This window comes from Equus asinus, chromosome 27 (assembly GCF_041296235.1).
Source record: "Equus asinus isolate D_3611 breed Donkey chromosome 27, EquAss-T2T_v2, whole genome shotgun sequence".
NCBI classification, from domain to species: domain Eukaryota; kingdom Metazoa; phylum Chordata; class Mammalia; order Perissodactyla; family Equidae; genus Equus; species Equus asinus.
This window is the reverse complement of record NC_091816.1, coordinates 19,569,533-19,583,240: the sequence shown is the minus strand read 5'-3', so window position 1 is coordinate 19,583,240 and position 13,708 is coordinate 19,569,533. Positions and strand designations below refer to the sequence as shown.

The 13,708-nt window shown below is 39.6% G+C and overlaps 1 protein-coding gene across 2 annotated transcripts in view; it reads left to right on the top strand.

Annotated features, from left to right (window-relative positions):
- MTMR7 (myotubularin related protein 7) overlaps positions 1-13,708 on the top strand; it is a 105,721-nt gene that overhangs the window by 49,020 nt on the left and 42,993 nt on the right. The window contains exons 4-5 of one of the 2 annotated variants that reach the window (XM_014836509.3): positions 972-1,129; positions 10,371-10,499. In XM_014836509.3, coding sequence (XP_014691995.3) covers positions 972-1,129; positions 10,371-10,499 — 287 coding nt within the window. The remainder of the gene's footprint in view (positions 1-971; positions 1,130-10,370; positions 10,500-13,708) is intronic. The other variant, XM_070499918.1, reaches the window with a different exon arrangement.

The following is a 13,708-nucleotide window of genomic DNA, read 5'->3' as shown; positions in this document are numbered from 1 at the left end:
ATAAATGTTGCAGTGATAATATTTTGGATTTATTGGGTTAAATAAAATATATTATTAAAATTAATTTCACTGTTTCTTTTTAGTTTTTTAATGTTACTACAAGGACATTTTAAATGACATATGTGGCTTATGTTATATTTCTGTTGGACAGCACTGGCCTAGATGCTTCTTTCAACATGGCAAGGCCAGAGCAAGAAAATCAAATCCTAGATCTTATTGGGGAGGGCTATTGGGCCTGGCCTCACAAGCGTAAAAGGCAATACATAAAAACAGAGAGATCCTGGCAGAATTGAAAGAAGTCTTCTTCAGCTGATCATACATTCTTCAACTTGCCCCTCATGATCAGGGTGCCATCCATTATGAATTGATTTTTTTTTATGAATCCTATAATATTGTATGAGCAGTACAATTATGACATTTATGTAGTTGTTAAAAGTTCAGGTGTTTTCAGTGCAAACATTTAAATATATTGCATAGCTTGTTCAACTGTTTTGTTCTTTCTTTTTTAATACCATGAGCATCAAAATGTGGCAGTCGCCTGGGCCTCTGTCTGCCTCTGAGAAGCTGTCCCAAATCCAAGCTTGATATATATAAACAAATTGATTTCTTGGTGTCTAATGAATACAGACACTCTTCATTAATTTTTAAGCTCCATACTTTATGTGATCTGGAAAATATATTCACTTTCAAAAGCAACTCGAAAAAAAAAAGGCGCAAAATGGAGAAGGCCTTGTTTCTGAAAGCAAAGAAGCTCTTGCAAAGTTGAGTCTGGTTGTCCCAAGGTTGTCTTGTCGTTGCTGGGAGGAGGTGGGTGACGCTGCCCACAGAGACGGGGCGCTCCCTGGAATGTAGCAAGGAGTGAGGAACTGGTCTGGCCCCCGGTGTACTCCACCCTGGGCAGAATGCTTTGGGGGAGATTTAGTTCTGGTTTTGACTAACTTAATTTGGCTTTATTCTCCCCTTTCTTGCAGTGAAATATGAGGAGTTATACTGCTTTTCATTCAACCCCAAGCTGGATAAAGAAGAAAGAGAGCAAGGCTGGATGCTGATCGATCTCAGTGAAGAATACAAACGAATGGGCCTCCCTGATGATTATTGGCAGCTCAGCGATGTGAATAGAGACTACAGAGTGAGTGGAGCCGTTTAGGAAAATCCAGATACTTAATCCACACGAAAGCATGATTTTACATAGCTTTCCATGACTTCTGTTTGATTTCCTTTAGTCTTTATAGCTTTTTGTAGATACAAATGTATGAGTTTCCCAGTCTCCCTTGGTTATTTTGCTGGATATATTTCCTACCTAGAATCAGAAAGTTTGGACAAGGCCTCCACACTCATCTCCTAATGGTTGAGGAAATGGAAACCCAGAGAGGCCCAGCAGTGGACCTCACGGCCAGGCAGTTGGTGGGAGAGCCGGCCAGGACCTCGTTCTCCCATCGAGTCTTTTTATAGTACAGTGAGTGATTAGAGGGGAAGTCACAGAGACTCTGATGGCAGTTTGGCACCAGCTCCTCTCTGTACTCACTGAACTCTTGATTGGTACACAAGGTCACCAAGACGCTTCCCTAGAGGAATGTGGAGAAATGTGTCTGCACTTACAGAAAGGATTATAGAGAGGAAGGGAAGCAGGAGTGGCAGAATTCATCCCCTACTCTCCCTAATGCTGGACTTGCAAATCAGTGTTGGTTTCCCTGTTCATTTTTTAAGTATTTTAAGTAATAAAATAATGTAAGAACATTGCAGAGGGTTTACAAAAGAGAGACAAAAGATGAAACAGCCACCGTCCAGTTGCCCTAATGCTCTCCTATTGGCTTTTAAAACTTTCCTTCAGTTTTTTTCTCATCTGCATCATTTAATAACTTTTCTTATATAAATAATGCATTTCATTGTTTAAAATTGGAAAGTATAGAAGAAAAGGAACGCTTCAAATGTATATAACAAAAATTAAATCAAATGAAATATGCCTTGTGTTCTGCTTTTCTTCACACAGCATATTGTGTGTTTCCCTGTCAATAAACATTTTCTAACATTTTAAAATGACAACTTGAGAGTGGGACAAGTGATTTCTCATTCTGACTTAATCTGCATGCTTTTATTTCTTGATTTGTAGCTTTGTATGTGCCGATTGACCGTTTATAGCTTATCTCCTGTTAATTGACCATTTCTGGCCTCACGTTTTGAATCCTGATTGTTTATTTATTTATTTTTAACGATTGGCACCTGAGCTAGCATCTGTTGCCAATCTTTTTTTTCTTCTTCTTCTTCTTCTTCCCAAAGCCTCCCAGTACATAGCTGTATATTCTAGCTGTGAGTGCCTCTGGTTGTGCTATGTGGGAGGCCACCTCAGCATGGCTTGATGAGCCGTGCCAGGTCCACGCCCAGGATCCGAATCAGCGAAACCCTCGGCCGCCAAAGGAGAGCACTCGAACTTAACCACTCAGCCACGGGGCCTGCCCCGATGGTTTTGTTTTTGATCAGTATTTGTTTGTTAATTTCTATTCCTTTGTCTGGTGTGTGACCAGTAGGATTAGAACTTTAGGGAATTGTTTTTTTTTTAAAGATTGGCACCTGAGCTAACAACTGTTGCTGATCTTTTTTTTTTTTTTTCCTGCTTTATCTCCCTAAATCCCCTGGTACATAGTTGTATATTTTAGTTGTGGGGCCTTCTAGTTGTAGTACGTGGGACACCACCTCAACGTGGCCTGATGAGTGGTGCCATGTCTCCGCCCAGGATCCGAACCGAAAAAACCCTGGGCCGCCGTAGCAGAGCGCGCGAACTTAACCACTCGGCCACGGGGACGGCCCCAACCTTAGGGAACTTTTGAAAGTTTATATCTTCATAAAACACACAGTATTTGATTAATTTTTATCAATGTTTTGAGAAGTAAAAGCTTGTATTTTCTGTTACTTGACTGAAATTCTATATCTATCTAAATTGAGCTGTTAGGTTATTTATGGTCCTTTGCTCACTTGATTTCTGAGAGGTATGTGAAAAATTTCCCATTGTGATTGCTCCTTAAATGTTTTCTCCTTACTTTTCTAAAGCGTTTGCATTATGTATTTTGAAGTTATGCTGCTTAGCACATAATGGTCTAGGACATCTGCTTGGTGTATTTTTCTTTTTTGTCAACTTCAAATGTCCCTTTTTCCTGTGAATGCTTTCACTTTGAATTCTATTTTGTATGATTATATTTCTACTGTTTCTTTTGTCAGCATTTGTCTGATAGAGCTCTATTTATCCTATTATTTTCAACCTTCCTATATTCATACTTTGTCTATTTAAAAAGTATCCGACAGTCATTATCTTTGAGTTGTGCAAGTGGAATGTTTTGTCTTTTTAAAATCAGGTATGACTAGATTTTGATTTTTACTCAGTCTGAAAATCTCTTTTTGCAGTCACTGGGATCTGGCTATTGTTCTAGATACTGTGCATTTTGCTAGTCATCTTTTTCCCTCCACGTGTAGCTGTAGCTGGATAGTTTTTTCCTGTATTTACCTGTAATAATTTTGGAAGTACGCATCCTCATGTTTTTCTTCGATTGATTATTCTTCACTTTTTAAAATGTTATTTATTATTCCACGCTTATGGCGCACACAAAACTTTGAAGAATAATGAACAGCAGGGGCCAACGTACTGTGTAAGGACAAACGTGGCGGATGCTGTTGAACCTCCCTAATGTTCTCTCCGAATCACCTCCTGCCCCAGTGTCACTGACTGCAATTTGGCATTATCGGTCCCTTGCTTCTATTTATAACATTTCTGCATTTGTCAGTAGTAATGTGTAGTAGTATTTTTTGTCTTTTTTTATACTTTCTATACTGGTATCATGCTGAATATAGTTCACTGAAACTTGACTTTTCGCTCGTTGTATTTGTAAGATTCATTTCATTTAACAAACATATATATAATGCCAGGCAATGTTCTAAAAACTTGACAAGTGTTAGCAGTCCTGGGTGGAGGTGTGTTATTATCCGTGCTGTACAGATGGCAAAACTCAGGCACAGAAAAGTGAAGTGACTGTCCAAGACACAGAGTAGTGAAGTGACTGTCGATGCCCATAGCTCTCCTTCATTCATTCTTCATAGTTGTATTAAATTCCATTTTACACATATGCCATAGTTTAAAACAATTATTTATTCTTTTTCTTTTCTCTCTCTCTCTCTCTTTTTTGTTATACCATCACAAAAAAAGCTGTTAACTGGCTTATATACGACCTATAGTATATTGTGAGTTTCTACCTAAGAGTAGAATTTCTAAGTTAGACAGTATCTGGATTTTTCCTTACTAGATATTGCCCAATTCTTTTCCAAAGTGTTTGTATGGACTTAACAGATCTACTAGCAAGATAGAAGAGTTCTCTTTACTCCACAGACGTACCAACAGTTGGTATTGACAGTGTTTGGGGGTCATATCTACTCATTGACTCAGCAGCCTTACTTCTGGGGATTTATTCTAAGGAGTTAATAGCATACACACACACAATGATGTGCTAGGTTATTTATTGAAGCATTGTTCGTAATAGCATATATTAGAAGAAATTCAAATTTCTTTAATAGAGTTCCAGTTAAATAATTGTGGTCTATCCATATAATTAGTGTGTGGCATTAAAAAATGTGGAAGATTTCCATGTACTGATAAGGAAATATTGCTGAAGTTTATTGTTAGGGTCAAAACAGCAATGCACCAGGCCAGCCTGGTGGTGTAGTGGTTAACTTCGCTCTGCTCTGGTGGCCCGGGGTTTGTGGGTTCAGATACTGAGTGTGGACTCACATGCTGCTCATCAAGCCATGCTGTGGCTGTGTCCCACATGCAAAATAGAGGAGGATTGTCACGAATGCTAGCTCAGGGATAATCTTCCTCACCAAAAAAACCCAACAACAACAAAAAAGAAAGGCACAGTACAATGAATATAGTGTCATTCCTTTTATCTAAAAAATGGGAGAAAAATAAGAATATATGTTCATATGTATATATAATTGCAAAAAGAAATAATTGCAAGAGTGATAACCTAGAGAGTAGATGGGAACAGAATAAACAGAAGGATGAGGATATGCACCTTTTTTGTATTGTTGCATTTTTATAACCATGTGAATTTATAAACTAATCAAAAAGTTAAATTTGATAAAAGGCCAATTCAGTTGGTAGGAAATGGATCTCAGTGTGGTTTTATTTGCATTGCCCTCATCACTAGCAAGTTTGAGCTTGTGTTTATTGGTGATTTAGATTGACTCTTCTGTGAATTGTCTATTCATATTTTTGATCCTTTTTTTCTGTAAGGTTATTTGTCTTCTTATTGATTTGTAGAATTTCTTTATATATTCTGGATAATAATCTATTATCATTTATGGTTTTTGCAAGTATCTCCTCTCTGGAGACATTTATATACTGTTCCTAAGGTATTTTTTGATGCTCAGAAGTTTTGAGTTGTCAGTCTTTCTTATTTTGTTTCATGTTTTAGCATGCTGTTTAACAACAACGACAACAAGTCCTACTCTGTTTGCGAATCTTTATACCAGTTTGACACTGCATAATTTCTGTAGTTACATTTTTACTAATTGTGGTTATTATAGCTTTATAATAAATCTTGATATCCTATAGGTCAAGTCCTTCCACATCATTCTTCTGAATATCTTAATTTATAGATTATTTGAGGTAGAATGTACACTTTCATGATACTGAAATTTTCTTCATAACTATACTTAAATCTGACAACCATAATCTTACACTATGAGTAGACAGTTGGGGTCTTTTTCTCTCGATCATTATAAAGTATCTGGCTTATGTAATCAGATAGTTTTTTTCTCATGCTAAAGCCAACATTTGCAATAAATTTTTAGCCTTGAAATGAAAGGAAGGAAAATCCGAGATTAGTAAAGAAAATTGGATGTCCTTTTAAAAATTTTTGAAAATATGACACACCTTTGAGTGAGGAAGAAAATGAGGCTAATCACATCTTATGGAATAATATTTCCTTAGAAACACAGGTTCTTCCCATTTTTGTTAAGATTTCCTTCTAGAATTAGCACCACAAACATGACTCATATTTAGTCACTTAAGTTCTACGTTGTAGAGACTGCAAAACATGAATCACCAAGCATTTCTTTTCAAAAGCAAAACACAGCAAACCAAAACTAACAATCAACAAATTGTGTTGAAACAGAAAAGGTAACCTAGGGAATTTTCTGATTTGACAAACATCATTGAAATAGGGAGAAAGATGAGGTACCTTTATTTATTACCAATTGAGAGATATTATAAAAGTTGGTTCTCTCAAAAAATTTCTGACTAACCATTGAGAAGGTTATGTCCTCATCCATTACTTTCGCTTTCAACCTCATACTTGAGAAAACATTTACTTTTTCCTCCCTTCTTTTACTAGAGTTATTTCTTTCTTCTCACAAATTCTTTGAGGTGAGTGGAGCTGGTGGTGTCTTCTGATGGAGAGGAAGCTACTGTCCATGGTGGAAATAACACTATGCATAGAGTACAAAAACATAGGTTCCAGGACCAGTTCTGCTATTTTCTATTCGTGTGGTCTTGGCCAGGTTAATTATCATCAGCATCATCATCATCGTCATCATCATCATCACTGTTATGTCCATTTATAAGACACTTGCCTGTGGTAGTCTAATCCTTTAAGCTAAGATTTCCTTTTGTACCTAACTCCTGAAATTGTCTTTCTTTAAATAAAATAATTGACATTCATTCCTAGGTTAAAGTTTTAATCTATTTCTCTTGGAATAAAACTTAATGTATAATCCAAACCAGGAATTGAAAATCTGGTTTATTTCAGTTCTCTACAGCTATATTTTGTGTGTTATGTATTATTTTATTATATATGTTTTATATTTATTATATGGAAATAAACCTCCTTCTTCTCCCCATTATGTCATAAATTCCTTGAAATAAAATTTAGGTCCTAAATGTTTAAGAAGAAAGTTGTCTAGGTCGCTATATCTTAGTTCCTGACAACTAACTCTCACCCCAGAGTGCTCAAATGAGTGAGTGGTCCTCAATGAATATAGAAGTCTGCTAAGATGCCTGGGATGGCATCTCAGATACTACCCTGCGGTGGTAAAATACGTTTACTGGAAGGTTATAACCAGGTCAACAAAGATGAATTTTCCTGGGAATGTGGAGTCCTTGAGGCCAGTAACTCTTTTGTTACTCATTACTGCCCGAGCACCAAACGTAATGCTGATACGTAATAAGTATTCCGTAAAAACATGTTGATAGACAACAATATTGTATAATAATTATCAAACATGCTAAGAGACTAGAACTTAATGATTCTAACCACTACAAAGAAAGGATTGTTATATAATGTGATGGAGGTGCTAATTATTGCTACAATAGCAATCATATTGTAGTATAAAGATGTATCAAATCAACATGTTGTACACCTTAAATTATACAATGTTATATGTCAAATATATTTCAATTAAAAAAAAAAAACTTGCTGAATGAGTGAAAGAATTACCAAAAAAGATTCCTCTTGGCGAGGCCAAACCAAGACATGCAGGCACTCCAAGCAGGCTAATTTATTTAGTGAAGAACAAAGAAAATCATTTCCTTACTAATAAAAAAAAATATGCAGAGATGATTTTAACTTAATCTACTTTTCATTGGCTAATACAGTCAATGGAAAGAAAATTCAAAGCAAAAGCATTTTCTGCTTTTCTAAACTTTTCATATTCTCTCTGAATTTTCTTATGTGATTTTCTAAACCAGACAAAATTTTAGGAAGCTCATTGAGTAGTTTCAGTGGCATAAATTGCATTGTGCTGTGTGTCATTAATTGCCAGAATTTTTACTATAACTGTGTCAGCTTGTTGCAAAAATGACAGCGGTCAGTGCTATGCAGGATTATTTTGATTTCACTTGAACGTGCTGTCTGCTTTCAGGAAAGCAGGATGCATTTACTTTTTTCCAGCTTGCTTAAGAAGTTGTAGCTTGAAACCCGAGTTAGCTGGCACTGTGAGTCTGACTTTTTTCCAAAGGTTTTTTAGCTTCTTTTCGAGCTTCCCATGCAAGTGCCTATCAGAATGCCCCATATTTAAGCACTGACCTTTGGAGTCTTTTCCCCTAGAGCCTGTGCTCTGGGGAAAGCAGGAGTCCCTGAACAGGTGGTCGTGTGTTCCCAGAGGGGAGGCCCTGACGGCTGATGCAAGCCTGACTACTGTTGACTGGGCTTAGGTTGCTTAGCTCTTGGTTCTTGCACATGCCAACCGTAAAGGTCTGCCTTTTCCTACTCTGTGGAGAGGGAGAGCCCGGTAATCTTTGAGGGCAGGAGAGTCTTCCCTGTCTTCCTAGTGAAGAAAGAAGACACTGAGTGAAGACCTTGAGTAGGTTGGGGCCAAGAATATCGGGGAGAGTGGGCTCTTGGTGTTGACTTTCTCTCTTGGTCCCAAACCAGATATGGTGCAAGTAAGGGGCATGACCTTGGACAAGCTGGGCATTCTTTGGCCTTTGGAGGTGAGAAGAGGACCTGGCAGGAGCTCCAGAGTTCCTAGGTCACCTCTTTGCTCTTCAGGAAGGCCATATGGAATAGACGTGTTGAGTATTCTCACCCATTATGTTTTTATTCTTATTTCACTTAAAGATAAACAAGTTTGCAATTCCTTAGTGTTGTTATAAGGAAGAACGTAGGTAATCCCCAACTTACTGAAAACCTGCCCATTTCCTTTTGAAAACTGTTATTTTAAGAAAATGTTGTAAGTCTGGTGCAGTGACTGCATGTCTCTTGAACCTCAGACAAGCAGGTGTGGTCTGTGTAGAAATGTTCTAGCTGACTGACTGGGAGAGGTTCAGACGCCAGATTTGCGCGGGGGTGGAAGTGCAGTGTCCTGTGGCAGTAATTCCAGTAAAAGGTCTCTGGGTGCAAGTAGGTTGGGTCATCTGTTTTTGGTATGGGATTTTCCTCCAGAGTGTCAGTGCTAAAGCCCACATTGAAATCTTTGGTAATTATTCCCAAAATGTCTTTGGTGAAATGCTGAAATTACACTTTGCACTTGGGAACATCACTCTTGTGGCCCTTTTGTCTCCTGCTCCATGTTGTTCATCAGTCTGGTAACTGACAATGGAGGCAGGCGAGGGAGGGCATCATCACAGGACAGTTTATATGAGCTTTGGTGGCTTGGCTCTCACTTGTGGTGGGTTTTTGTGATCTTCAGTCCCATCTTTCCAGAGTGGTAAGGGTGGGCAGAGGTGGGCGGAGGACACGCAGATGGAGCGTTTCCCCTGTTGCTACACTTTCCTTGAGGCCTCCTCCTGAAATGCCCAAGAAGAGGCTTGACTTCCAGGAAATAAACGGTTTCTTTGGCGAAGCCCAGGGAACTGCCATCTAAACAGTCTTCACATTGCAAAAGATTGATTGGCTGATGTCAAAGTGAAATATGTGTCCAGCAACAAATCAGCTACCATTACTGTCGCCGCCGTGAACGTTTCTGTCAGACTGAGTGGTTTATGAAGTGCTTTGTCATGGGTGTTATTTTATCCTTATATCAACCCCAGGGGATATTACTTCTGTTTCATATCAGTTTTAGAGATCAGCAAACCATAGTGCTCAGTGTAGTTTGACTTCCCGAAGGTCATGAAGTTGGCACATCAGAGCCAGATTTTCAACTGCTGATTTCTGACTAACTCGCAAGGTCATTCCAAGGCGCCAGTGTTTGCACTGTGGGAATCATGGCCAGGGATGCACAGGGAGAGTAAAACATTTCTACCACTTATAAAACCGACACATAAAGCTGTTACATTGTGTGGGGAAGTCAGATCTAGAAGTCTATATGAGCTGGAAGCTCAGGGAGAGGCTTCCTGAAGGAGACGGGTGGGTTGGCCCTTGGAGAGTGGCTGAGATTTGGGAAGATCAAGGGGTGAAATTTCCAGGAGGGCATCAGCTCGACTGCTGGCCAGAGGCAGGAGCACACCCACTGTGTCCTGGGGACAGTAAGGTGACCTGAGCATTTCTTGCATTTTAGGAAATAGTCTCCCAGTGTCAGGCTACTTTTTAATCAAAACAGGCAGCTCAAGTTTTCTCAGCTGCCAGGATGCAGAATTGCAATTTCTCCCTTTTCGATGAAAGAAATGCTCATTTGTCACTGTCTTGCCTCACATGAAGAGCCCTTAGGGAGAAGGGCCAGTGCACAAGGATGGGATGCTAAAGAGTATCTTGTTCTCCTTGACTGATTTCATAAATTCAGCAGCACTTCATTTCTCTGAAGTGGCGTTTGGTCTCCTCAAAATTGGCTTCTCTGTAACTTGGTTAAGAAAACTGAAATGTGCAGCCCGTAAGTGAACAGAATTTCTTGTGACAGTTCACAAAGCATTACTAGACTGCCTCAAAATCCCCTTATATTTTCTGTGACAGGTTTGTGATTCTTACCCTACTGAACTGTATGTTCCCAAATCGGCCACCGCACACATCATAGTGGGGAGTTCCAAATTCCGGAGCAGACGGCGATTTCCTGCCCTTTCTTACTACTATAAAGATAACCACGTAAGTCTCCAGGCATGCTTTTGTTTTAGGCTTGCTGGTCTTGTTTTATCATCAACAGGCATTTTCTAGCAGCCTTCTGCTGTGTGTGTGTGTTTGAATTCTTCTTAAGGGTATGTGGTTGTGGCTGTGTGTGGTATGACACAACACAGCTGTGCTTAAACCCTATCTCATGGGGAAGTTGATCTTCCATGTTTATTTGACAATAGAAGTGATGTGATAGATTCAGAAAATACCTCAACTTGGTCGTCCGAGTGAGTGCTGTCCTCTTCTAAGTGGTCGCCTTGGGAGGCTCTGCTCGTTCAGTGTTGGAGATCCTTTGGAATGCCTCTTTTGGAAAAGGCCCCCAAATCCATGGCACCTTCTTCTCTCTTTTTTTTTTTTAATGGCTCACTTAATTGAGTATCCTCGGTATAAGAAATCTTTGTTTGTGGAGAGTGGGTTTCACTTTTTAAAAATATTATTTGTAACAGCTAGAATTAGGTGTATCTGCAACTAACAGAGACCCTAGGGAACAATGGGTTAAACAGGATAGAACTTTATTTTCTCTCACATAAAACTCCAAAAGTGGGCAGCCCAGGTCTGGTATCTGGTTCCACATCACTCAGCCCTCAGGGACCCGAGCTCCTCAAACCTTTCCACTCTGCTGTCCTGAGGGTTTGGCCCTCGTTGCGTGGTGTAAGAGATGATTTGTACCAGCTGTCACCTCCCCACGGCAGCAGGTGGACGAGTTGCTAATCATGTGCTCACAGCTTTTTGAGGAAGGCTCCCGAAACTGCCACGTGACTCTTCTGCTCACATTCCATTGGTCAGAACTGCTCAGAGCAGGCAAGAAAATACAGTCTTATGGGTAACCATGTAAACATTGTGGTTCCATTTCTGTGGAGGATAAGAAAACACATCTGGGGAGATAAGAATGGTCTTTGCCACCCACTTCAGAAATTGTTTGACTTCAACTAGGCAAAAAATGTTTGGTTTTCAAGCTAGATAGTAAGAGTTTTGGATTCAAAGCCAAATGAGGCTATAAACAATTTCAACAGGTGTGTGTGCATGAGTGTGTATGTACAGGCATGCACCTGTAAGCTGGGAGTAGGGTAGAGTCTGTGTCATTCTGGAAGGAGGGTTTCCAAAAATAATCTGAGCAATGCCAGCTTCACCAGAGTACACATATAGCCTTCTGCGTTGCCTACTTTGAAGGAAGATATTCATTTAGCAGTGTGCTGTTAATTGAAAGGATATAAATTATATAAAAACATAAATTTTTAGTTACACTCACTGCTCTGAAATGGAGTCCACAGAAGGCAAGTATTTTATTAATATCCTGTTGACTCCAAATAGATTTCAACCTACACAGAACTGGAGTGATGGTGAGAGGCAAGGAAGACATGAATCTCTTTTTTTTAAGAAAATAATGGAATGAAGAGGGAATTCCATGATATTGTACCTGAAATTAGGATGTCAGTGGCATTTCCATTTTTTGTAGCATCCATTGATAAAGAAGTAAGAGAGAGAGGGTCTTTTATTGTTGTTTAAGAGGTGGGGATGGGCTGGGTATTTAAAAAGTGAGCGTAGTACCTATCTTCTGTTCCTTCTGTCCTGATATTCTTGAGAAAAGGGATTTTTTTGTCTGAGTAGTATAAAGGGCAAGTGTGTAATGTCTCAGAATAGAATCACATTTTTAGCAGTTAGTCCACAGAGGCCAGCTTCTTTGCCTACTGGCCTCAGCCCTCATCGCTCCACTTCTGCTGTTGTGTGCTGTACTTTACTTGATCTCCAGACCTGAAAATGAACTCATCTAGCAATCATAGGTTAAAATAATTGATTTCCTATATGTATAATTTGAAAGCAGACAATACAAGTTTTAGCTCTTTTTACGAGGTACAAAATAGAGATTGTTTCTAAGTATTGCGAAATGACCTGGTTACCCCAGGGAAGTACTGAATGTGCTTGTACACACACGCCCACTCTCCTGCTCCATGAACTAAAATCTATCCTGCAGGTAGAATAATGATCAAATTTGCGTTTTATAACAACGTTTGTTTTTTATATCAAGGTTAATTATGTAAATGCTTCTGATATGACTAGGGGTTTTTATAAAGGGAAATATTATTATTGAAGATGGATTTCTGTGGTTAAATGGAAGACGTGAAATATCAGAGCAGTGTTTCTTGCTATCATTGCTGAGCAAAACCTATACATAAACCAGGCAGTCTTTCATAAAAAGTAAACAGATACAAATGATGTAAATTTGCTGATTTTTCTTTCTTCCCTTTTGTGATTTTAGACATTTTAGACTTAAGAGTATGCCTACCCCAATAGCACTTATGCTTATGAATAAGAATTTCACAGTTTCTAGTTACAATACTGTTCCCCACATACCTCCTTGTTACCAAAGGGACACTTAAGATTTTGATGGTGAGATGACTTGGATAATGTTGGGTTGTGGGAATTGGTGATTACATTAAGAGAAGCTTGAAATGCGCATCATTTCATGAACTGGAAATCCTGTTGAGGGTCCTTTGATATAAATGCTCCAGCTGATGGTGCATAGCTCCCTTTGGATCAGCTTTTATCATACATGTGTTATAATCGCTTCCTGTTCACCCATTGGTGAGATTAGGATTCCTGCCCTAGGGTGACCAGGATGACTGAACACATGACACCTGACACCGGACAGATGAGCTGGACAGCAGTTTATTAGTTCCGTAGACTCACTGCCCAGGGGATGAGGACACTGCATGCCATGCAGGGCTGCAGGGGTGTTGCACTCAGGAATACAGTGACCCAGCAGAGACTGTGGGAGGCAGGCTTTGTAGTACCAGGAGGGTGAGGTGACCCCAGGTTCTCACCCGAGGATGTGATTGGCTTGTTTGAGTAGTTCCATGGGCTGGCAGAGAACCGAAACCCTCTACTCAGGGATGAGCAGCAACTGTACCTGGTCTGTTGGAGAAGAATTGTTTAGCTAGGGGACTTTATCTGTGTGGGCAGTGTGTGGTGGGGAACTTGCCGTGAGGCCATTTGAGGCCCTCCCAATTTTACCAGATGTCAAGGGCAGCACACAGTGTTAATTTTAGGCCTTAAACCACACATGGGTTATATAGAGCCATCCAGCCTCCCTTTGGATATTGAACTAGTAACAGCTTTGTCGATCACAGAGACGTATACCTGTCACTTGTGTTCGGAAGCCTGTGCGTTTGTTATTTACGAGTCCT